The sequence below is a fragment of the Halichoeres trimaculatus genome, unplaced genomic scaffold (genome assembly GCF_033239565.1).
Source record: "Halichoeres trimaculatus isolate MK-OKI-2021-1 unplaced genomic scaffold, fHalTri1.1 fHalTri1_scaffold_4, whole genome shotgun sequence".
NCBI lineage: Eukaryota > Metazoa > Chordata > Actinopteri > Labriformes > Labridae > Halichoeres > Halichoeres trimaculatus.
In genome coordinates, this window is record NW_027437182.1 from 7,453,881 (window position 1) to 7,481,040 (window position 27,160).

A 27,160-nucleotide genomic window follows, 5' to 3' on the forward strand; every position below is an offset into this window, starting at 1 on the left:
GACGTTTCTTGAATCAGGCTGTAAATATGTTTATTTCTGCTGTGAAAACCTTTTTCTTTTGGCTTAGTTTGTATGTGACTTGCGGTACTTACAGGGCCAGCCTCAAGTGGACACTTGAAAAACAGCAAGCTTTAGCACTTCCGCATTGTCTCATAATCTTCAACAAAGTTGCCACTTGATTATTCCGAACGTTTCAGAAACCAGAATACTGACTAGGGCTGAATAATTTATTGAATTTAAACCAACATTACAGTGCAATAAATTGCAATTTTCAAATCGTAAAGGGTGTAAGTAAAAACAAAAAAAAGTTTTAAAGTGCATTTAAAGAACTTTAGTTTGTGTTTAGTGTTTGTTTTGTTCCTGATGAGAGATCAATGACATTTTTATACATTTGATATTTTGTCAGAGATTTAGTGTTATTTACATTTCTGAATTTTATTTAGTGAGGTTCATTAAAGAGGGGATTCACATATATTCTTCATATTATTGTTCATACCAGGCCTGTTGTTCTGCAGTATTTTGTTTCTTTCTGATTTTATTCAAGGTAATAAATGATAATAATTTTATTACATGTCTACAAGACTTAAAGTTAAATCAAACAGTCAGTATTCTACTGTGATTGTAACAGTTGGATAAAAATGCATTATCCGTATCATTTCATGTATCAGTTCATTTTATTTCATCATAACATGTAGGCCTGGCCTTCAGGAAAGGATGTTTGATATGTTAACAGTATCTTTACTCATGTTGGTCAAACTATGGGATGATTTTTTTTGCTTGTTTTAAGGGAATATTAAGAAGATAATTAGATAAAATAATTTTCTTACCATGAAGGATAGTAGGTTTCACCTTATCTCTAAAGGAGTATGTGAATGTCAAAGAAACAGTCACATTTTCATCAAACTCCAAATGTTGTTGCGCGAGGAAATAAACCCAAACTATCCTCAGCATGTTGTAAATCCACCACAGCGTGAATGCTAACTTCTTTGTCCAGTTTGTTTTTACCTTGCACAAGTGAACCTGCAAAAATGTTGTTTTTGCTCTAAAACATTGGCGCAGTATTTCAGGATGTCTCCTCTAATATTTTACATGTAGCTGGTCAAACTCTTGCTCCACAGAGTTTTGCTGTAGCAGTCTTGTTATGTTTCAGATCTCCTCAGTTATTTTGGCAGGTATGAAGTTATCATATCTTCACAAACAGCAAAACTATGAATCTCAGATCCAAATGGTAATAAACTAAGATTCCAGGGGATGGAAATGTTTGGACCTCTTTAATTTCTCATCACATCCCTCCCTGCAGTCAGCTCTGGACTCTGTGATGCCCATGTATGTGCAGAGTAACTCTTATTTACATGCAACTCAACGACAGTGAATAAACTCTGCAGCCAACACAAACCTGGATTCTGGGAGCGAAGCCCATTTCTTAAAAAGCTATTTTTACGAGCGTCTTCGCTGTTGGGTTATCATGAAGCTCTGCTTTTCTCTCTCACATCCACACTTTTTTCAGCATTCTCACATTTTCCAAACAACTTTCCTCTCATTTACTGACCTTGAACTTGTGTTAATAATTTGTCAACGCTGCCTGAGCCCAATGTGGCACTTAATTTAGTTGTGGATATCAGCTAAGGGTGGCCTGATGAAGTGGCACTGATGTCTTGGCTCCTCATTAGTTCACTCACACACCGCTTAACAAGCTTTACAACAACTTGAAAACAACAGTAATCCCACAGTTTCCCTATTTATCTGACTGTTGTGGTTGTTGTTTTTTTTACTGGAGGAATCATTTTCTCATATCCTGATGCCAGGCGAATCAGAGGAATAGCGGAAGCTCTCACTCACACAAGTCTGGTCTCAGGCAATCAGTGGATGGAAAAAATCTCTTAAAGACAAAATGGGGAAGGAAATTGTTATCTTTCCTAAATGTTCCTTTTAAAAACATATCTATCTTTCACCTCCTTAGGACAGAAATATTACATAGCCGTATTGATAAAATGGCGGGTTTGCTTCGCTGCCAGATAACCCCAGACTTAGGTCAGTTTTCCAGCTAATAGGGAGGAAGAGGACCTTGGGAGAGGCCCTAATAACAGAGCGGGGGAGCTCATACATCATCCTCACTCACCACACCAACCAGCCTGGCTCCAATGCAGCCTCTAGACCATAAAACAGCATATTAGTTGCTATGCACCACCGCTCGAATTGAACATTTCTGATTCAGCACTGCTGTACCCCGGAGGCTCCCCTCTTCTCATTTTCTAATGCTTTCCTTCACTTGATATTCCCATGCCTTGAATCTTAAACTTCTGCCCTAATTCCAGCCCGCTGCTGTCACAGCGAGGTCACACCGAATTCTCAGAGCTTTGAGAGAGAGGTTAAGCTCATGTTGCTGCGTGATATTTATCATCGGAAGCCAAACACAGCTGGACGACGATTAGAGGCTGCTCTCATGGAATTTTCTGTGTGGAGATTTGATGTCTAGACTTCCTATAGGCACCTGCATGACGGGCATTATTGGGTTCAGTCAGCAGCATGACAATTGACTGGTGCTCAGTCGAAAAAGATCATGTTAAAAGCTCTCAGTGTTCTGACACAGCCGTATATGTAACCCAACAGCACACTATCAGTTTCCTTTCAACTAAAACTTTTCTTAAAGGGGCTGTGAGGAGTTTGAAAGTGATCTTAAAAAAGTCTCGATTCTCAATGTATGCCTGATTGTTATCCACACTTTAAAATGAGATTATCAGCGCCAATATTTCTGGTTACAGGTTATTTTGAATTGCTACTTCAACGACATGTCTAGGTCTCTACGACAACACCACTTCAGCTGACGAAGTTTAGTAGAGGGAAGAGATAAAACATAGAGATCTGTGTTTTTCTCTACTAAAAACGATTTCTGTGATTAATTTTGTAGTGATGGTGGACACGGGAGCCTAACTGTCAGACAGAAAAAGGACAGAAGAGCAGAATAAAGATAAAAAGGAGAGAGATAGAGCACAAGCTAAAGGCTAACACAGAGGCTAATCCGTTTGTGCTCATGTCCATTCCAACCTACATGCAGCAGTTATTCTGCAGTGATCTGTTCCAACTTGAGAGTCTATCATTGAAATGAAGTTAGCTCTACTTGGCAGATGACTGGCAGGACATAACCAGGATTTACTAACGTTACACATTACAGACATGTCTTATAGCACCGGGCTGTTAGCTGCGCTAAATATAATAGCTACTAAACTACATATAAACTGACAGTGTTTACTTGTTGTCACGTCAGCCTTTAGATATGTCAGAGCACCGACTGACGATGTCGCTAACATATAGCCGGCTGCTACGTTTGCTTGTTGTCACATTTCAAACCATATCGCGACGTAACTTTCTGATAAATACCTTACCTCGCTGTGTTGTATCCAGTAGAAAGTTGTCTTGAATAAAGAAAATCTGTTTCGATCCAGCCTCCAGAACAAACACACGCCTCACTAAAGTAATGTACGGCAGTGGGTGTGCGACCCCAGGCCAGAAGGGGGCAAGGGAGAGCAATTAAAAGAGATCCTCCTCATAGCATCTTTAATTGCACAAACTGTTTATAAAATGATCAAATGATGTACTATGCACTTGAGTCCTTAACTTCACCAAACCTAAGCTACAAACAGATATTGGCACCGTTTAAAGATTGAAATGACTCATTATTTTTTAAAAGTTATTATTGAAGTCTAACACTGCAAGAAACTGAAATCTAACAAATGATTTTGTCTTATTTTCAGAAGAAAATGCCTTCTTAAACTGACAAGTACAGAAAAATGTCTTATTTCAAGTTGTTTGAAGACAAAAATGAGGTCTGAATTCCTTGGAATGATAAAAAAAAATCTGCCAATGGAATAAGAGTAAATTACTTTCATTAACACATTATTCTAGATATAGGAAAATTTTCTTGCAAATTTCTCTTGTTCCATTGGTATTTTTTCTTACAAGCAATTCAAATCTCCTTTTGTCTTTAAATAACGTTTTTTCTGAACTGATGAGTTGAATGTGGCTCATATTGAGTATGATAAGACTATTTTTACTTAATATAAGACAAAAACACTTGATAAGATTTTAGTTGGGTTTTTTTTGGAAGTGCAGCTACTGTAATGAAAACCTTGGATCTTTTTTTGTGATTCATACGGGACCTGTATCCATATTATATGTACAAAAGTTAGAAAATAGACAACCAGGATCATAATCCAATTAAGGCTGCTACCAAAACTGCAAAAAGTTCTGATTTAAAGTGACACAGGCGCTGTGAAGCTGCCTATTTTTAGGTCCTCATTAACAAACAGGCGTTATTCAATTGCTTCCCTCTGTCCCTGGGAAACATTAGAAAGCTAATCTCAAAATTACTCTGCAGTTCATCCCAGATATTCCTCATGATTGTCTCAGTGAAAGAGAGCTAACAGATGTGACCTAAATAGAGGAGATGTAAAGGAGAAGAAAGAGGAATGAGTCATGTTCAGCGAGCGTCTTCTTTGCAAAAGTCAATAAAATTAAAGTCTTTTTTAGTGTTCCAGAGGTCAATTAAGTTATTTTTAATGCTGGAACATTTATTCTCTCAAAGGGTGTGCAGCTTTTCAGTTTTATTTATGATGGTAGAAGAAAATTTTAGTTTTGGATGGTGGGTTAAAGAAAGTAGTTCTGTTACGACATCGCTGAAGGCTTGTGGAAACTGACGATCTTATAAAATTTTGAAAATTATGAAGTCAAAAAACCTATCCTTTCATTTTGAAACTTTTTGTTTTGTCCATGTTTTCTTATCCTTCCCCTCTCCTTGTATTCCCATGTCCAGCCCCGCTATTAAACTCTCACCTGGCTGCACTCGGATAGCTCTGCTAGTGAAGCCAGTGATCTACAGCTCCCCCCTCCCCCCTGTCCTTTGTGAACCACAGGAGCTCTGTGTTTCCTCGAGCCCATCCACCCGGAACACCGGGAGAATTTACGCTCACCTTGAGGCCAAGACTCGCTACACAAAAGATCATTTTTTAACCTGTAACATGACTCAGAAAACCTTCAATCCACTGCGTATCAGCCCTCCAGAGTCGCCACATATTTGTTACAATCTTGAGCACAACTCGTAAAAGCAGCAGTCTGTTGTTGTTCGCCTGTTCTGGGCCTCCAGACTCTCTGCTAACAGGTGCAGAGGCCCTGAGCTCTGCTCATTAACACAGCTCATTTCACAGGCACTACCACAAAGTCGTTAGCGTCATGACACAGCATGCACGAAACAACACATTATCACCCAATTAGCATGACCCTGTGTGCGGCGCCTGGTCCTGTTTGACTGCACACACTCCCAGGTTGTCATCCCGATGCCTCTCATATAAAAACTAATATTTCTTCCAGTAAATTCCTGAACAAAGTAGTTTTAAACCTGCTCCTTGAACACATGTTAGCACAGTATGAGTTGGAAATATTAGATAAATGCGTGTGTGTATTTCAGTATCAGTGTGTCTTTGCATGCCATTGTGAATGTAAGATGCATGCCTGTAGTTGGCAAGCAGCCGGTAACTCATTCATCATGTTAAACTATCCCAGCCTGCGCAGATATACATGTACGCACACATTGCATCAGCCTGTGAAGCAGAGCTGGTTGTAAGCGTGGGATAGCGTTTGTCAGTTGTCTGGTGTCCAAAGAATCAGCAAAGATAAAACTGTTTCAGCTTCCATCCTTGTCATTCCTGCATGTAGAAGTCCAGCACAGGCCTTTTCATTTGTCAGGAATCAACTTATGACCCGCGGCGGCGCACACTGAAGCCCATTTTTCTGCCTCCTCTCCCCTGTAATGAAAAGCAGAGGGCCGCTCTGTCGTCGGCTGGTAATAATGCAGCATTAGGTCCACATGGCTCGCTGATAGGCTCGCTGTTATACATTAAAAACTTTGATCCTCTCCTGAGAACGTACAATGCAGTCACCAGTACTGTGGTGCTTTTCAACTGAGGAAGTTTGAGATCTGTTGTTTTTGTATTTGTACAGTTGGATTTTAATATTTGATTTTCCATATTTGAAGACATGTGCTACAGCAGTTTGTTTAATCTTACTTCCTGTTCATAATGTTCCAACATGAACATTGTGGGTCTGTTCAACATTGAGCGACAACAAAAGTTTCCCCTTAACTTGCTAGAGTCTGAAACAAGGGCAACACCGCAGTTCATTAGATGTTTATTCCTCCTTATGACCAGCAAGGGGAGACTCCTCAGGTTATCAACAGAAGGCTAGCTCAGGGAATTTTTATTGCAAAACAACTTGACTCTGTAGTTTTTTTATCCCTTTTTCAGGAAACATCTCCCAGATTTCTTTATTGTCTGGCTTATAAGTTTCTAGTTTTCTTAAAATTTGCATTGTTGAATTTCTTGCTGTGTCCCAAATTGCGTACTTTCCTCAGTGTGCTTACATGTGGACTGCATACCCTTTGCACTTACTGGAACAGTGCACAGTAGTCTTACAGTAGACACTGCCCAGAAAATACAATTGCATGTCACAAATATTCACAGGTGTTCTTCTGCTTTTCATTGACTACATCCATCAACCATCGTTTGATATGTTGCCGCCTATTCCTCTATGTAGCCAATATGACGATCATTGAGTGTGAGAAGTGTCCAGCGTTCCACATTCAACTCTTTGACCATTTTGAGTGCACCAGCAGAGAAATCTAAGTGCACTGTATTTTTCCACATAGTCAGTGTGAGCACACTTATGCATTCAAAATTGGACGTGTAAGTGCATAAGTACACGCATACTTGGAGGCGTGGTGGTGTATACCATGGTGGCTGTGTCAACCTTGTGATTTTTTTCTCTCGCAGTTCTGGTAGAAAGTTTAAATTTTATTTTAGGAACAAAGTAAGAATAGATTTTTCAATTCAATTCTTTATATTTATGTATTTGAGTCAAGTAAATATAAATCTGGGCTTCTGATTGCAAAGACGATGAAAGAAAACTTGTCAACCTGTGGTGCAACTGGGTTCATATACAGCAAGTAATAGTTCAGTTTGTTATGATTAACATCTCCTCACAGTTCCAGTATTTGGGGTCAGTATCTCAAAAGAAAGTATATTTTTAATAATAAAGTTACATTTTTAGGCTTTTACTCTTTTACTTGTACAAGATAGGACAGTTGAGAAAGCTGGAAATTGCATGGGAGAGTTGGTTTTGGTTATAAGGCTGAATGACTTAGCCACTTAGCCGAGAACTGGCTCAATATAATTTTTTTTAACTCACTCTTCTCCAAGTTTATACTTACTGCAGGATTGACTGAGCATCTTGTGGAAGAAAACAACAAAAATCAGGAGGTTGAATTTGTCTAAAACATGCTAATCTCTGTTTCTCTGTTTACAGGATCTGACTTCCCCCAAGACCCCAGCGTGATTGCTACAAACTCGTGGAACTCCTCTGCTGATGGTAAATACACACATACACACAAAGTGCTCACTTTAAACTGTGAACACGTCTTTTAGAAGCAAAGCAGGAATTAAAGTTCACAGTTGAGCAGTGTGCTGTCAGATATTTAAGTGAATCCTTTGTTGGAAATAAGAAATCCTCTCTGAATGATTAGCTATACAGACAGAACCCACTGTCCAAGTGTGAGCTTCGATTGAGAATATTTGATGGAACAAGTTAAACACTGATCCATTCCACACATGGGGTCACAGCCACAGGTGTATGGCTTTCCTTTCATTTCCTCTGACCTACTTTTACTCCTCTTTGATTTGATGTGTGTGGCCAACATTAGCAGAGCTAGCACCACCAGCCTTTGGTCCTCCTTCAGGTTAGTGTCCACACGCTTGTGCATTGCTCCTGCTGAGACCACCTGACACAGCTCAAAAGCAACTCCATTACCTCTTTCTAGCTCAAAATACTGCCCAACAACACCCTATAAGATGGAATCCAACACCTTGTTTGTGCTTGTTTTGATCGGGGTAGTATAGCATGTAATGTCATACAGAAGCCATTAACCAAGCTACAGCTTCAGCAAGTCATACGTGATAAACAACGTTTTGGTGTCAAGTTCATCCCCTGGAAAATGAGCTAAAAAAAGGTTGTTTTTCTTCCTCATCGACTGGTTTGCTCTTTTTTTATCAATCGAAATCATTGTTGCATAAGGAACAACACTCATATTCATTACTTTTTTTCTTGTATAAACAATTAACTCTTTCTCAGAGTTATCTGTCAGATCTGCCCTCTCCTTCCCCTGGTTTCTTCTAAACTTGGAAAGCCAACATCTGCCTAATCCCCCACAAAGATTCCCTGCTCTTGAGACTTTAATCAACCTTTATTTCAGCTATCTCATTTCTCTGCTTTGTTTGGTTCATCTCTTGCAAAGTCCAGGCTCCCACAGAATCCGTTGGACAGAAAAACACACTTTGTGGCGCAAGAAAGAGGAGAGCTGTGCAGTAGTTTGTGGTCATGATTGAGCAGTTTAGCTCGGATTATGGCGACCAATCAGGATGTTTAAAAAGTCACAAATACAACCAAGAAGTAGCTCCAAACAAATCATAGAAACAGTTTAATTTTCCCACAACAATGTGACACATGAAAACCTCCAAAGGCTGCATGAGTGTGCCAGTTTGAGCTCAACCCTGGGACTAACATCTGTTTCTTATCTGATGGATGGAGGGTGATTGCGCTGCTTGTTTTGTCTGCAGGCGGGGGATGGTTTTGATTGACCAGTAGACAGCATTCAGGTAGCGTAGCTCTATCCGTGTGCATCAGCAGCAGGATCTTATCTCGCTGAAAGAGACTCATTATTGGGCTGATATCAGGGTGATGATCGTTGACTGTAGTGGAGATTTCTTTCTTTAGTACTCTGTTTTATTTTATGCTTTCCACTTCCTTTACTTCCTCTCCTTTCACTCCTTTCTCTGCTGGAGGACGACCCAGCTGTAATGAAATTCACCTTTAGCGTAGCTGGCAGTGCTACAGTCTCAGCTCCTCGGTGTGTCCTCGGAGTTTGTTTAGTTAGCTGTGCGGCTGCTCAGGTTTCTGAGTCTCGCTGTGAGCAGCCTGCACATCCAGCGCGGCTCTCCTCCTGCGTGTGTTATTAAATGTGGCCCAGAAATCGCATTTAGCAGAAAATGAAAAGGTATTGTGTAACATCTCCAGTTTGGGGCACGTGCATAGTTTGTGTGTGTTGCGGTGGTGTGGGGGTGTGTGTGTTTATGTTTGTGTGCCTGGGTGTGAGTGTTTGATTGTACAAAGAACCACAGCGAGAAAACGCAGGCTGATGACAGGGCACCGTTTAGTCACCCGCCACATTAAAGGGACAGGCCGCGGCGACGGGTTGAGTTTCACTGAACTCCTTGTGCCGAATACCACAACACTCAGTACCAGACAATCACAACCAGGGCAGTTTTATCACACTCATACGAGCTTCTTGTCACCTGTTTGCTCATCTCCTCATGTCTTTTTGTCTGCTTCCAGCTGTGATAACCAACTTATAAACACACTCCACATATGGACCCTGAGTCTGAAATAAAGGCTATCTATCTATCTATCTATCTATCTATCTATCTATCTATCTATCTATCTATCTATCTATCTATCTATCTATCTATCTATCTATCCACCTATCTATCTATCTATCTATCTATCTATCTATCTATCTATCTATCTATCTATCTATCTATCTATCTATCTATCTATCTATCTATCTGTCTGTCTGTCTGTCTGTCTGTCTGTCTGTCTGTCTGTCTGTCTGTCTGTCTGTCTGTCTGTCTTATAAGCTGTCTCGTTGCTTCCACTCATTATTCATAACAATGTTCAGCTCAGAATCCTCACAGACCTTTCACAACTTTGAGTTCAAAGCTGGTAACTTACATCACACAGCATCTCAGTGAAGTTAGCTTACACACACACACACACACACACCGTCACACACAAGATAAACAAACCACCGAAATTTTCAAAGATGGCCATTTGATTTGTTTTTGTGGAAATGACCAACTGGCATATTTCTGGTTATTAAGGTAGCATAAATGCTATATTTGTTAAAGATTCTATGAAGAGGATCTATTTTAAATGGACCACTTCGCTACCTTCTAGCCTGGAGTCTCACGCACTCTGTCGCAAAGATTTGACTTTTAACCAAACAAACTTACTTTGTTCAAGACAAGTTTTTACCGGACACAACGCATTGAAGTAAGGTTTTTATCTGTGTAGTTATGTAGTGCTGTTGTTTGAAACACGACAAGAAGCAAATGTAAGTTTGTACTATAAGTATGTTACTAGCTAGCTAAATTTAGCGCCAGTGCTACAGCATATCTGTTGGCTACCATGACGTCAAGTGAACTGTCAGTTTGTACAGTAGTTTATCCATCCATCCATCCATCTTCTTCCGCTTATCCGGGGTCGGGTCGCGGGGGCAGCAGCCTAAGCAGGGAAGCCCAGACTTCCCTCTCCCTAGCCACTTCGGCCAGCTCTTCCGGGGGGATCCCAAGACGTTCCCAGGCCAGCCGAGAGATGTAGTCTCTCCAGCGTGTCCTGGGTCTGCCCCGGGGTCTCCTCCCGGTGGGACGTGCCCTGAACACCTCACCAGGGAGGCGTCCGGGAGGCATCCTCATCAGATGCCCGAGCCACCTCATCTGGCTCCTCTCAACGCGGAGGAGTAGCGGCTCTACTCCGAGCTCCTCCCGGATAGCCGAGCTTCTCACCCTATCTCTAAGGGAGAGCCCGGCCACCCTACGGAGGAAGCTCATTTCGGCCGCTTGTACCCGCGATCTTGTTCTTTCGGTCACTACCCAAAGCTCATGACCATAGGTGAGGGTGGGAACGAAGATCGACGGGTAAACAGAGAGCTTCGCCTTCCGGCTCAGCTCCCTCTTCGCCACAACAGACCTGTGCAGAGTCCGCATTACTGCGGACGCCGCACCGATCCGCCTGCCAATCTCTCGCTCCATCCTTCCCTCACTCGTGAACAAGACCCCGAGATACTTAAACTCCTCCACTTGGGGCAGGATCTCATCCCCGACCCGGAGAGGGCAGTCCACCCTTTTCCGGCTGAGGACCATGGACTCAGATTTGGAGGTGCTGATTCTCATCCCAGCCGCTTCACACTGGGCTGCGAACCGCTCCAGAGAGAGTTGAAGGTCACGGCTTGATGAAGCCAACAGGACCACATCATCTGCAAAAAGCAGTGATCCAATCCTGAGGTCACCAAACTGGACCCCCTTGACACCCTGGCTGCGCCAAGAAATTCTGTCCATAAAAGTTATGAACAGAATCGGTGACAAAGGGCAGCCCTGGCGGAGTCCAACCCTCACTGGAAACGAGTCCGACTTACTGCCAGCAATGCGGACCAAGCTCTGGCACCGGTCGTACAGGGAACGGACGGCTCGTAACAAGCAGCCCGACACCCCATACTCCCGGAGAACCCCCCACAGGACTCCCCGAGGGACACGGTCGAATGCCTTCTCCAAGTCCACAAAACACATGTGGACAGGTTGGGCAAACTCCCATGCACCCTCAAGAACCCTGCTGAGGGTATAGAGCTGGTCCACAGTTCCACGGCCAGGACGAAAACCACATTGCTCCTCCTGAATCCGAGGTTCGACGATCTTACGGACCCTCCTCTCCAGTACCCCCGAATAGACCTTACCAGGGAGGCTGAGGAGTGTGATCCCCCTGTAGTTGGAACACACCCTCCGGTCCCCCTTCTTAAAAAGGGGGACCACCACTCCAGTCTGCCAATCCAGAGGCACTACCCCCGATGTCCACGCGATGTTGCAAAGTCGTGTCAGCCACGACAGACCCACAACATCCAGGGCCTTAAGGAACTCTGGGCGGATCTCATCCACCCCCGGGGCCCTGCCACCGAGGAGCTTTTTAACCACCTCGGCGACTTCGACCCCAGAGATGGACGAGCCCACCCCATCATTCCCAGACCCTGCTTCCTCCAAGGAAGACGTGCCGGTGGGATTGAGGAGGTCTTCGAAGTATTCCTTCCACCGATCCACAACATCCCGAGTCGAGGTCAGCAGCGCACCGTCTCCACTGAGCACAGTGTTTACAGTGCACTGCTTCCCCCTCCTGAGATGCCGGATGGTGGTCCAGAACCTCTTCGAAGCTGTCCGGAAGTCGTTCTCCATGGCCTCACCGAACTCCTCCCATGTCCGGGTTTTTGCCTCAGTGACCGCCGAAGCTGCATTCCGCTTGGCCTGTCGATACCTGTCTGCTGCCTCAGGAGTCCCACACGCCAAAAAGGCGCGATAGGACTCCTTCTTCAGCTGGACGGCATCCCTCACCACTGGTGTCCACCAGCGGGTTTGGGTGTTGCCGCCCCGACAGGCACCAACCACCTTACGGCCACAGCTCCGATCAGCCGCCTCAACAATGGATGCACGGAACAAAGTCCATTCAGACTCAATGTCCCCTACATCCCCCGGAACACAGTTGAAGCTCTCCCGGAGGTGGGAGTTAAAGCTCTCTCTGACGGGAGATTCTGCCAGACGTTCCCAGCAGACCCTCACGATACGTTTGGGTCTACCAGGTCTGACCGGCATCTTCCCCCACCATCGGAGCCAACTCACCACCAGGTGGTGATCGGTTGACAGCTCCGCCCCTCTCTTTACCCGAGTGTCCAAGACATGCGGCCGCAAGTCCGATGACACGACTACAAAGTCGATCATCGAACTGCGACCTAGGGTGTCCTGGTGCCAGGTGCACATATGGACACCCTTATGCTTGAACATGGTGTTCGTTATGGACAACCTGTGACGAGCACAGAAATCCAACAACAAAACACCACTCGGGTTCAGATCGGGGGGGCCGTTCCTTCCAATCACGCCCCTCCAGGTCTCACTGTCATTGCCGACGTGAGCGTTGAAGTCCCCCAGTAGGACGAGGGAATCCCCAGACGGAGCACTCTCAAGCACTCCCTCCAAGGACTCCAGAAAGGGTGGATACTCTGAACTGCTATTTGGACCATAGCCACAAACAACAGTCAGGATCCGTCCCCCCACCCGAAGGCGGAGGGAGGCTACCCTCTCGTCCACCGGAGTGAACTCCAACGTACAGGCACCGAGCCTGGGGGCAACGAGTATCGCCACCCCAGCCCGCCGCCTCTCACCATCGGCAACTCCAGAGTAGAAGAGAGTCCAACCCCTCTCGAGAAGGCTGGATCCAGAGCCCTTGCTGTGCGTTGAGGTGAGGCCGACTATGTCTAGCCGGAACTTCTCAACCTCGCGCACCAGCTCAGGCTCCTTCCCCGCCAGAGAGGTGACGTTCCACGTCCCTAGAGCTAGCTTCTGCAGCCGAGGATCAGACCGCCAAGGTCCCTGCCTTCGGCTGCCGCCCAACTCACACTGCACCCGACCCCTATGGCCCCTCCTGCGGGTGGTGAGTCCACGGGAAGGGGGTCCCACGTTGCCTCTTCGGGCTGTGCCCGGCCGGGCCCCATGGGAACAGGCCCGGCCACCAGGCGCTCGCCATCGAGCCCCACCCCCAGGCCTGGCTCCAGGAGGGGGCCCCGGTGACCCACGTCCGGGCAAGGGAAACGCTGAACCATTGTTTGTACTCATCATAAGGGGTCTGTGTGAGCTACACTTTGTCTGGCCCCTCCCCTAGGACCTGTTTGCCATGGGAGACCCTACCAGGGGCATAAAGCCCCCGACAACTTAGCTCCTAGGATCATTGGGACACGCAAACCCCTCCACCACGATAAGGTGGTAGCTTACAGTAGTTTAGTCGCCGTCCATATGTAGTGCAACTGACAGCCCAATGCTGTGAGACAGGTCGGTAGTGTGTAACATTAGTAAATCCTGGTTAGCTATGTCCTGCCAGTCATCTACCAAGCAGAGCTAACGTAACCTCACTCTTCATTTTATTGATAGACTTTCAAGTTTGAACAGACCACTGCAGAACTGCTGACTGTGGGGAATGAACATTATCACAAACAGATAGCCCTATATTAGCCTATAGCTCGTGCTTTATCTCTCTCCTGTTTATCTTTCTTCTGCTCTTCTGTCCTTTTTCTGTCTGACACTTAAGCTTCTGTGTCCATCATCACTACAAAATTAATCACAGAAATCATTTTCAGCAGAAAAAAACACAAATGTCTTTTCTCTCTTCTAAACTAAGTCAACTGGCATGGTGCTGTAAATCAATCCAGTGTTGCTCAACCCGATTGGGAAGCTATGAAGACAGCTAATGTCATGTTAAAGTGTGGATGTGGTTTTTTTTTAACTCTCACATTTTCACATCATAATAAAGTTTCAAAAATAATGAAGTGACCTAAACTAAGTTGTGGTAAATGTTTTCTTCCACTCACTTCCATTTAGCAACACAGTCATTCAGTTGTCCCCATGCATTCCTGTCAGTCAGAAAATACTCCTTTTTAAAATTAAATCAGACTTAGTACACTATTTCTGTGTTGTTAACAAATTTTTCCATGGTAATCCACTTAAAAGGTAATGTAAGGCTAAACACACATAGGTTTGTGTCACTACCTCTTAGTTAAAGTGTATTTTTGGCTTTAAAAACAGAGATGTGGTTGCTTTTTTAAGCTATTCAAGAGAGATCTTGGTTAAAAAGTTGCAGTATGAGCTAGGGAATTTTAAAAGGTCTTCTTGGTAGCAGATTAAAATAATTGTCCACTTGTGAGATCTCAAGCAAGCCTCTTGAGTCTGCCTCCTCCTTAACATCGAGCTCTCTGCTTTGTATCTTACACTTATGTTGAACAAATCTCCCTCTCCTACACCTGAGTGTGATGAGGTTTTTAACGTCTGGATTTGTAGCTCATTCATGAGCCAAGAGTGGAGGAGTGAGCGCGAGGGACGAGACAGAAAAGTGTTAAAGGGGACAATGAAAGTGGGTGAGTCACATTAAGTATGACATTAATAGCACGGCCAAAGTGTTTGTTGAAAAGGAGGATAGATAAAATCTGAGAGAGGATATAGAAGATGCTCCCAGTGGCTGTGGGAGTCTCCTCATGTTGTCACACACTTGTTAGTACCACATTACCGTGCCAAGCCGAGGGTTTTAGGGAGGACAATGAGAAGATGTACACAGCAGACATGCCAGATAAATGTGACCACTTGGCGGCCCTTGATTCCCACAGCTCATGGCTGTGTTGGCTGCAGAAGTCTGAGCATTTCTCCTTTGACTAAATTAAAAAGAGAGCGGGGTTTTTGTGGTTGACTTTTATCCAAAATGTACACTCACCGACACCAGCATTCCTCAGAGAGTTTAGTCCATATTGACATGATAGCATCACACAGTTGCTGCAGATTTGTCGGCTGAACATCCATGATGAGAATCTCCCGTTCCACCACATCCCAAAGGTGCTCTATTGGATTGAGATCTGGGGACTGTGGAGGCCATTTGAGTACAGGGAACTCATTGTCATGTTGAAGAAACCAGTCTGAGATGATTCCTGCTTTATGACATTGAGCGTTATCCTGCTGGAAGTAGCCATCAGAAGATGGGTACACTGTGCTCATAAAGGGATGGACATGGTCAGAAACAATACTCAGGTAGGCTGTGGGCTTTAAACCATGCTCAGTTGGTACTAAGGGGCCCAAAGTGAGCCAAGGAAATATCCCCCACACCATTACACCACCAGCAGCAGCCTGAACCGTTGATACAAGGCAGGATGGATCCATGCTTTCATGTTGTTGAGGCCAAATTCTGACCCTACCATCTGAATGTGGAGCAGAAATCCAGACACATCAGACCAGGCAACGTTTTTCCAATCTTCTGTTCAGTTTTGGTGTTGCTGTGTGAATTGTAGCCTCAGTTTCCTGTTCTTAGCTGACAGGAGGGTCACCCGGTGTGGTCTTCTGCTGCTGTAGCCCATCTGCCTCAAGGTTGGACGTGTTGTGTGTTCAGAGATGCTCTTCCGCAGACCTCGGTTGTAACCAGTGGTTATTTGAGTTACTGTTGCCTTTCTATCAGCTCCAACCAGTCTGTCCATTCTCCTCTGACCTCTGGCATCAACAAGGCATTTTGGCCCACAGAACTGCCGCTCACTGGATATTTTCTCTTTTTGGGACCATTCTCTGTAAACCCTAGAGATGGTTGTGGGTTAAAATCCCAGTAGATTAGCAGTTTCTGATACACTCAGACCAGCCCGTCTGGCACCAACAACGGCATGTTTAAAGTCCCTTAAATCACCTTTCTTCCCCATTCTGATGCTCGGTTTTAACTGCAGCAGATCGTCTTGATTATGTCTACATGTCTAAATGCATTGAGTTGCTGCCATGTGATTGGCTGATTAGAAATTTGAGTTAACAAGCAGTTGGACAGGTGTGCCTAATAAAGTGGCCAGTGAGTGTACTCTGCAACTTTGGCTTCTGTTGAAACATTTTCCCTGAGTTAGCCTGTGTGTAATTTTCCTGTGTTTTAAAGTGGCTGTTAGAGATAATCAGATACCTCAGACATCACCAATTGGAGTTATTTCTGTTTTCATTTGTAAAATATGTGAACGCCAGAGCTTTTTTACCCTGACTGATAAGTTTAATAAGTGTTTCAATGTGTGTGTGTCCATGCATAAGTAAATGTTTACCTCTATTTTTACACCTCAGCCTCTCCATTCACACACATTAAAGTTTGTCTGAGATCCTCTTGTACGTGCTTTTCCTCCTTTGTTGATTTTGGCCGATTTGTGAAACCAAGAGCATTTCTGCATACCTAAGATTGGTTTTGGGGTTGAAGGAACTTTCCAGAGGGTTTTCTTGACTTTTACACCAATGTTTTTCCAGCACATTAAACTCTTAGGTGGCCCTCTAGATTGTTTTTTCCTGACCACCTCGAGGAAAAATGTGGTCCTGGGGATAAACAGGCTGAAATGTTTTTCTTTGTCTCTTCTGACTTTTTTACAAAACCACCATTGTCACACAGCATGCTCTGATGGGCTTAATTTCACTTTGACAAGTTGTTTTATGTTCTTTTGTGTGTTTTTTTCACCCACAACTGAGGTGATGCTGCCTAACAAGCTGATACTCAGCTTGGGGAAACCCTCTGGCATGCCACAGTCATGATGAAAAGGGAAATTAGGTGTCACCACACTGGCGGTAGCAGAATAACTTGTCTAACCAAACTTTGGATATGTGTGCTTAAAAAAATTGAATTGTTTAGCCACTAGATTCTTCAAACAGAAGTGTGTTTTTCTCCTCATGTCTGCTTCTGATGTAGCACAGTAAGTGTTGTCTGATTTATCTCTTGGCCTTGTGTAATAAAACGATTTCCTCCTCTTTTTGTGTTTTTCTCTCTCAATCATGCCAACATTTCCTCTGTTTCCTTTCTCCTTTTTCTGATTTATCTTTTTTCAAAATTTCACCAATTCTTCTGTGTCTCCCAGGGTCTCTCTTCATCCGCCTGGAAGCTCCCATGAACAACATCACCACCTCTCTGGGTCACACAGCTGAGCTTCTCTGTCGCGTGTCTGGCAACCCGCAGCCCTCCGTGCGCTGGCTGAAAAACGATGCTCCGGTGGTGCAGGAGCCACGCCGAGTCTCTTATAGATCCATGACGTACGGATCACGCCTCCGCATACGCAATCTTGACACCACAGACACAGGCTACTTCCAGTGTGTGGCCACCAACAGCCAGGGAACGGTGTCCACAATGGGCGTGTTGTACGTCAAATTCGGTGAGAAGAGTTACTATCAAGAATTTAAAAAACACACTGTGGTGCAGATGTTGTGATAAAGACAGTTTTAGGAATATACTTTAACAAACAGTTATGTTTTTTTCCCTGAAAGAGATCTGGCTCGTCTTAGCCTCACTCATCACAGCGGATTCTTATTTGTATCTGGCGGCTTCTGCAGAGGAAAATCTGGGAGCAATATTGTTTATCCTGTTGTAAAGAAAATCCCCTTGTCATCTTTTCCAGATCCACACCCCACACCTCTGTCAGGACGGCCAACGTGAGTAGCTTTCCTCCATGTGTTTCTTTCTCTGTCTGTCTCTTCAGGATGTATTCACCAGAATGAAACACAGCAGCATCACTTTTCACTGATTACAGTTTTCATGCTTCCTCATAAGCCTAAACAAAAAAAAAAGATGGAGCACTAACTATACTCTGCTAATGAAGTAGACTGTGGCTCAAATGTGTCTGTCTGAGGAGCTCACTGCATAAGGAGGATAAAACTGGTAAATAAGCTCATGAGACAGTTACAACTTGGCACTAAAAAGCAAGGAACAACTTTCCCACACAATGTCCACAGTTACCATCTGAAGCTAGAAAGTCAAATATTCTTTCTTTTTCTTTGACTTATCATGGTGATTTATGCCTGCTTTCATAGATCCGCCCTGAAAAGTATCCCCTTCACCATACTATTGAGTAATAACTTACGTTATTAAAAGACACAGTCTGTAATTTTTGTCTGTAATTTTCTATTTTATTGATGCGGGTCTTAATGTGGTTAAATGATTTTTTTTTTTTAATCTGAGCCTTTAAATCCCAATCCTCTGATGTCCTAAGCTGCTGTTTCTACCCAACCATCACAGCTCACATGGTTCACATCGGAAAAAGAACTGTGTGTACTCAGCCATAGGTTTTGGTGGGGATGTGGACCGTGTGATCCACAGAACTGTTTATTGATTACAAATCAGGTTTTTTCACCACATGCACCACAGATTTCTTCCCCAGAAAGCGTCTTTATGGTGGTGGGAAGCTCAAAACATGATATAACATTGTATCTTGCTTGTGAGGTGGTGCTGTTGTTCATGGGAGCTTCCAGACCAAAATAAATGTTTGGAGTCTGATAAACCTACTTAGCTTTCCACAAAACGGCTCCTTAGTGAATCAACAAACATGATGCTCATGTGATGACAGTTTCATAGTGAAAATCTGATATCAGGCACTATTTCAACATAAAATAGCGAATTCTTAACTTATGTACCAGCACTACCAAAACAGCTAATGCTAAAATTCAATTAATATGTTAATTACATAATTGTGACCTAGCTAAAATTATGTTCAAACAACACCAGGTTAAGTTTGCTAGCAGTTATATAGCATTTCCCAATCTATCAGTACAGTAAGAAAGCTCATGATAAATCCAGTCAAACAAACCTGTACTTGGATAGCATAATGCTAAGCTAAAATCACAGTTTTTTAGCTTCTATAACATATAGCAAGCTAACATTAGCAGCTAGCTTGTGTTAACATTTGAGAAAACTTAAACTGTATTTACAGAACACTGTTTAGCTAACAGATTTGGTAGCCAAATATTTAGCTAGCCAAAATTACATTTAGTTAGCTATACATAGGATCGCAAGCTATCATTTCTGTAGGTTGGTTTATTTTTAATTTTGACAGCTAAAACATAACTTTAATAAATTATGTTCAGTCACATGTTTAGCTAATAAAAAGTATAGTTTGTTAGCTTATATAACATAACAACAGGTCATCTTATCATAACCAAAACTATATTTAGATAGCATTATGTTTTGTTAACAACCTGTTAGCTTAAATTACAGTTAGCTTTGTTAGTCAGCGTATGTTAAAATGTAAATATAACTAAAAGTGTATTTAAATACCTTTTTTTTTTTTTTTTCCCGTTACCTACCATTTCAGTTACTCTGCTAACATTATTTCAAGAGGTCTGGATCTTTTCTGCCAGACCTACTGCCAGAGAAAACCAAAACTCCATTTACGTGACATTTTAGCTAACAGATTTGGTAGCTAGAGATTTAGCTAGCCAACATTACATTTAGTTGGCTATATAAGATTGTAAGCTACTATTGCTGTAAGTTGGTTTATGTAAAATTTTGACAGCTTTAACACTACTTTGATAAAATTTTGTTTAGCCAACAGCATTATGTTTTGTTAACAACACGTTAGCTTAAATTACAGTTAGCTTTGTTAGTCAGTGTATTTTAAAATGTAAATATAACTGAAAGTATATTACAATAGCATTTTGTTTTGTTACTTAGCATTTCAGTTTCCCTTGTAACATTATATCAAGAGATACGGACCTTTTCTGCACCACTTTGTAACACAGTCAAATACAGTATTAACTCAATGATATCATTGAATACTCAAAGCAGCTACTGTTAGCTGTTATTGTGATAACGAGAAGGCTTGATGGTGCTCTGGGTTTTCATTACCCATAGTTTTTATTTGTTGGTGAATTTAGAAGTGGTGAAATGATAACAGCTTATCATGCGCCCGACTTTAAAACTTGTGGGTGCACAAACACTGTGGTATGAAATAATGAGAGGGTTTGAGCTTCCTATCATGAACATGTTGTGAGGAGCTGCCTTGTGATTATTGTGAATAGCACATTGTCCCTGAAGTATTTGGGAAATTTGGGGAATTATTTCAATTCAAAACTTGTGCCACAAATCTAAATTTCTGATAACAATGAGAAATGTATCAGTTTCAGAGCAACAAGTAGTTCATTTTGAACCAGTAGTGAATGTTATGTACCCATGTGTTCTGTTTTATCCTGTTAAAGGCACACAATTAGCTTTGAGCTCTGTAAAAGTACAGCAAAATCCTCAGTCTTGCTCTCATTTTGGATATGTGTATGAAATAAAGTGAGGGTTTGGGGTGAAGCATGTTGAACCAAACAATATAAAACGAAAGAATACCTTCTACCAAAACATTTTCATGTTCTTGGCAGCCCAGTGCTGCCAGAATTAAAATTTATTTTGGGTCTGGCGAGCTTCCTCTGCTTTGTTTTGACATCTCCTCCGTGTTATGGGATAAAGCTCTTATGAACTTTCTCAGTTCGTTTGATTCTCGAAGGATCAAAAGAGTTAAACTGGATGATTTTCCCAAATGACATTATGGTAGGGCTCACTGCCATGTTCCATGCTGTGTACTCTGAATCAAAACTGCTGGCACAGAGCGAACATCAGACACTTACTAAATCCACTCGCACACTGAGACGACTCCATGCACGGCCGTAAACACACATTCAATAAACGTCTGCATGCAGCTTTTCAAACATCTGTTTCTGCAGTTCTTTTGTTTACATGTTTGTGATTTCTCATGTGCAGCTAAAATGAAGTTTGTTTAAGGAATGAGACAGTTTGCTCACAGAATAAATCAAAAACTGGCCTCAGAAGGAAGAGATGTCAAAATACTGGAAATGAAACTAACACGGAAAAATCAACCCAGTTTCGAAATAGCAGGATGTGATTTGAGCTAAATTACATGTTGGTTTTTTAAAGATTATCTGGGTGACATTTCCAGGTTGGCAGAATTTTGTAACAAAACTTCACATGAGAGGAATTCATCTTATATCTGGAAGATTCAGACTCTTTGAGGGAAAACCTCAGGGGAGGCAATGAGAACTTGGGTGCAGATATAATCAGTACCCTCTGGTCTTTGTACACATGAGGAAAGCGTTTGAGCTGCATCATTTACGGGACGTGTGGCTGTTTTTCATCAGTGTTTGTTATTTTGTTTGTCTTTGTTGTGATTTGGTGAGTGTGTGCTGTCATTTTTCATGTCTTTGTGAGTGTGTTTGTTGCTGCTTTGTGTTTTTTAGTTGGTTGCATTTGTTGATGTTGTTTTGGGGGTGGTCATGTAGTCTTTTAGTGATTGCATTTGTTGTCATTTATGCCAGCTTGTAGTTGTTTTGCACACTTTTTGTTTCTAAGGTCAGTCACTTTAAAGAGAGGTCCTGGATGTTGAAGCCTCCTGATCCCTTATTGCTGTTTAGTGATCCCTACATGGAGCTAAATCAAAATTAAATTTGATAAAAAAAAAAAAGTGTGTGTGTATATATATATATATATATATATATATATACAAAAAAATAGTTTAGAACCAAAAAATTGATCCTGAAATAAAAAATAAAATAGTTAAAAAAAAAAAAAAAAAAAAAAATCTGTGAATGCAACGCAGAGTCATGACACAGAGGACAATGGCGTCTCTTTTACAGGTGCAACCTGTTGGTTTGGGCATGCAGGTAAAAAATGCTGTTTTTTGAAGAGGTGCTGTAAAAGTTATCTTAAAAATCATAATGCTGTATAACCATGAAAAGTAGGAACAATTAGGAAGATGTTTTTATGTGTCAAAGGTGTATGGTTAGTATGAACTAGCGGAATGCTATTAGTCCTACTTTTCAAAGTTATGCAGCATTATGATATTTAAGATCATTTTCATAGCACCTCTCCTTACCAGAAAATAGCATTTCTAACCAGCGTGCCCAAACCAACAGGTTGCCCTAGTGAAAGAGATGCCGTGTTTTCTGTGTCCTAACTCTGTGCTGCGTTTATGTTCCAATACAGAAGTGGGAAAGCTTGTTTTTTTGGTATGGGTGGTTGTGGTAAAACTGAAATATTTTGTGGAATTAATAGAAAGATAGTTGTCAAGGGTGGTCTTGAGCATCCCTTAAAAGCTTACTTTGACCCCAGCCTCCCTTTATTTACAGCTAATCAGGTTAATTCACTGTACAGGAAGGGTAGAGTAATGTCTCTCAAAGTACCTATGTTTCCTGAAGGCAACATCACCGGGGAAGGCTCTGAGCCTTCTTTGCTATGCCGTCATTTACAATTCCTCAATCCGTCTCAGTTGAGACCAAAAAAAAAAAAACTCTCTGAAAGTGGAAAAAAAAATCTGAAACCCCATAAAAGATTTGAATCAGAAAAAATAATTAAAAAAAAAACTTAAAAAAAAAAAAACTAAAAACAAAAAAAATCACACTGAAAAAAATCAACACCTCAAATGTTAAAATATGTTTAAGGGTAAAAACTGAAAATAAATCATTTGTTTTAAAAAAAGTTGTAGAGCGTAATCAAAACCATTTTAGGAGTGGAAAATAATTGTTTATGTGTATTGCGTGTTTCAGTGTAGTGTTTTTTTTTTTTAAATTCAGGATCAAACTTTAAATTTTCAGTTTAATTTTTTTTGTTGTTGTTTAAGGTAACAAAACTTTTGGCCTTGATTTAGCTCCACATTCCTACATCTGTTAAGCTTTTACATGCTGCACAGACACTTTATTCCTCTTGCACATGCCTGAATTCAGCAGTACTTGTGTTTTCTTTACTACCAGCCTGAGGAGGAAAGTGTTGCACTCCACCAGACACAGACCTACAATCTTGAGTCACATTACAGCCATTACAGCCCTCATTTAAATAGACAGGGGCCTCCTTTGACAGCGACGGAGCTGCAGTGGTGGTGGGCTGATCATCACTGCTACTCATCATTAGTGCCACTAACTCCTTATTAGCTGTAAAGTCAGGTGGCAGCCCGTCAAGAAGACAGGGTCAACTAATGATGACACGCGATGACCTGCAGTCGCTTACCTCATGCTCCAGCTGTTCAAATGTCAAAAAGAGATCCAGAAATAGGTCCAGTGGCTTGGTGGTGTTGGTTAATTATACACTGATTTGCATGTTTCCCTACTTTCCCTTTCTTACCCTCCATCATTTTGACATCCAGCAGGGAGTGTTACACTGACTTCCGCTTAGTAAGCCACAAACATTACTCTCAAATCCGGGGGAAAATTTCTCGCCACCCACCTTGTTAAACCTGAACATAACATGAACTTCATGTCCTCAGTGTTGTCTTTGTCTCAGTCTGTGCTCTGATTTCCATCCCCTCTACATTTGGCTTCAGTATACACTCTGTGGTGTGTGGGATATACAGTGTGTGTGTGGGTGTGTTTCAGAGGGTAAGTGAGGAGCCAAAAGCAAACTAAATACTGACAGTTTGAGGAATTAAGCGATGATTCATCCAGCTTGTGGGTAATATAGCTGCCTGACACCTGGGTACAAACATATATGATATTCAGGGAAGATATTAGTTATGTTATAGTCAAAGTTATAAACTATACATGTGCTTTTTTTTTACTAACAAAAGATCGAGACCACAAGTTTGTTTGGATAAATCTTACAATGGTAATAAATCAACTTAGAAGAGGGTTTATTTTTTCTTCTGGTTTCATCCAATCAGAGCTTAGAAGAATGCAGGTTTAGGATACTTAGCATCTGATGTTTTCTTTAAGCCAAATGGCTGCAATTTCCCATAAAACTCAAGAAACTGTAAAACTTAAAAAAAAAAAAAAAAAAAGTCGCAGAGAAGTTTTATTAAATTCTTTTTTCTAAATTTTCAGAGCTAGGACTTTAATTGAAGTCCAGCTGCAGAGTCTTGAAAAATCTGATTTCTCACCTCAAGTTTAGTGGTATCCTTCCAGTCTCTTTCTCTTTGTTCCCCTCCCTTCCATTACTCTTCTCCTTGGAGATGTTTTAATAAGGCCAGAACAAACATGACTAGAGGGGGAAAAAGTCTCGCCTGCCAGAGTGAGACCCCCAACTTTCTCTGTTTCTCTCCATACGCTGCCACACTTCTTCATATGCAGAAAAAAAAGAAGAGCACAATGGAGACCGTGGGAGGGAGAGGGGAGTGAAAGAAAAACAGTGTTAGCGGGATAGGAGGAGGAGGTCGGCACCATTAACACTCAGGGTTGCATGTTGTTCTTTGATTCCTGGGGTCTGCGGGGTCGGCGGCGTTCAGGTGTGATTAGCTTTGTGGAGGCGACGGGAGGTTTAGCTGTAAGCTCAGATCAGAGACAGTTCATAACTCCAAACTGAGGCAGGCGTGCAAACGGCTAACGCTCTGACAGAGCAGAGTAAAACTGTCCATGTCAATACATCAGAAACTCTTTTTGATCTTTTATTTCTGGCTGATTTTAATCCTCTGAGCCTTAATTTTACAGACAAACCAATCAGGAGTGGTTAAATCTTCACAGGGGCTAACTAGCAGAACTGAAACTATGTGCTAAGCTAACCTGGTACCTAAGTTTGTCAGTATTTTGATCTAGAAAGTGGAGAAAAAGTTGTATTTTGGTAAACTAGTGCTTTACAACTCAACTGCTGTCAAACTAGCGCAGACATGTAGATGTTAAACTGTGAGGAAAAACAAAATCTGGAGGTGCTAACTCGGCTGATGCTTGCTAATCTCTGCAACACTGTTAACCTGCAGACCACAAAAGCGTGACTTTCATTTCCATGGATCTCATTATTTAGAAAATGTTTTGTTTTTCAGTTTTGTTTTTCATAGTTACTTCTCTTTATTACATCTAAGCAATATTTTTTTTATATATATATTTACAAAAAAAAAAAACTAAAACACTTACCTTAATGAAAGTTTCCCACACTATTTGTTGATGGAGTTGGTGGAGGCCAGGACCAGAGTTACAAAGGACAATGTTAATGGACAAATACCTTTCTCTATAACAGGAAATCGCATTTCATAATATTTGTTGTGCAATATTTACGTCAAAGGAGATGGTGATATTTTCTTTAATGCTTGTATTTTTTACTCCAAACTTGTTTAAAATCAGTTTCCTAACTCTGAACTGTCTTATTTCAGTATATCTTGTTTGATTTCCAAAACACATCTGATCTTTCTATTTCTCAAGGTGTTGACTTCCTGGATGTAGAAGTCTCTTTTAATCTGACACAAGCAATAAACAGACTTTCTGCAACGCTGCCGCTGATCTCAGAGTCTGTCTGTGTTTATAATAGCAGGGTTTTCTCCCTGTTTGAAAAGATTAATAACACTACACCCTGGCTGTCAAGGCTGTTTAAATTTCTCAAAACTTTCCCCGCCGCTTTTCTCTCAGCACTGGCAAAAAAAAGCAATTACAAAAATAGCTCTCTCTCTCTTTTTTTTTTTCCTTCTTCCCCCTCCACCGTGCCTCTCTGTTCTCCTTCCTGCCCGCTCTGTGCGGGAGAATAAAGAGGACAGGTTTAACAGAGACCAGATTTCTTGCAGTCCTGTTTTTTTTTTTCTGGCATCTTTTTGGTCTGTTTTAACCTTTTTGCTGCTTTGCTTGTCTTCTACTTCCTGTTAATTTATTCAACAAACCTTACTAAAAAATGTTGAAAGCTGCCTTTTTTCTCATTATCCTCCCTTAGAGAGTTCCAATTAAAGCATTATCTCCACTTCTTAGCTGACGGTTAATTAAACTATCTCACATACCTGAAGTGAAAATCGTTATATTTTCTTTTTTGTGTCAACAGGTTTATCTGGTGTGAAGCTTTTAATTACCTTTGAGCTGAGTTTTCATGCACTTTAACCTTTAAGATCTCCTTTTGATGTAAATAAAACACTGCTACTCTGATCATTTCTTGATTAAGTACAATACAGTACAACAGTTCACTCTCAATTAGAAAACTGCATCAAATATAACAACTGAGCTCCTTTTGGGCTGTAAAATAACTGCTGCAACTTTTATTTATTTTGAATCCACAACTTGAGGAAAAAATCTCCATTAATTCCAGTTTTGTAATACTTTTAGATGCTCACTACTAGGCGTCTTATTATAAAGCTCCTGTATACTAAGGTTTATAGAGACTTTGACATTTAAACAGTACTAACACATCTACAGTGTTGCTTTTATTGTAAGTTGTGGTACAAATGCATAGATGGGCCCTGACATTTTTTGAGAAAACTGTCCTCTTCAGGCCAATTCATAAATGTCTTTTTTAAGATGTATTTTTGTAATAATAACACGTATGCATTTACATTAAACATACACATGCCCCTCCCCCCATCAATAAAAGACTTCAGGGAAGAAACAAACAAACAATAGTAATAGCCAAAAAGTTAGAAAATGTATGTACACATATATTACTAGCTCAAACACACACACCCTTACACAGAGAAATCTATAAATGTACACATACACTTGCTTTGCACCCTAAAATTTAATTTCATCCACATTTATAGTTTCAAAATGAGCTAAGAAAGGTTGCCAAGTGTGGAAGAACTTATGAATTCATCTCTTTACAGCACATCAAATCTTTTTTCTGTTAGAAATGGTACTTGACCTACTATCCAGTGTCCATACACAGGTGGCATTGGATTCATCCACTTTGGTTACATCATCCCTCTAGCTATGAGAGTACAGAAAGCTATCATATTGGCTTGTAGTTTAGTCAGGCTTGTGTCTCTTGAAGTCACCCCAAATCACAAGGGGACATGGTTTTAACAAAATATTACAATTTGTAGACAAATATTTGATAGTAGATTTGAAAAAGTTGTTCAATTTTTGACGTGTCCAGAACATGTGTATCAGCAGGTCCTTGTTGACATCTGTCACACATTGGGTCAGGGTCTGTTTTAACTGTATTTGTTTTCGTCCAATGCAAACAATGTACAACTTTGAACTGAATTAACTGAGTCCAGAGACACCAGCCTATAGGAATTCAACCTCTGATAAATAGAACTGATGGCTGTTTT

General features: G+C 41.6%; 1 protein-coding gene across 1 annotated transcript in view; it reads left to right on the forward strand.

Moving 5' to 3' along the window:
- The window catches only part of ror1 (receptor tyrosine kinase-like orphan receptor 1), a 182,830-nt gene that overhangs the window by 126,166 nt on the left and 29,504 nt on the right, over positions 1-27,160 (forward strand). Inside the window, exons 2-4 of the mRNA XM_074667846.1 lie at positions 7,354-7,416; positions 17,309-17,599; positions 17,843-17,876. Of these exons, the coding sequence (XP_074523947.1) occupies positions 7,354-7,416; positions 17,309-17,599; positions 17,843-17,876 (388 nt within the window). The remainder of the gene's footprint in view (positions 1-7,353; positions 7,417-17,308; positions 17,600-17,842; positions 17,877-27,160) is intronic.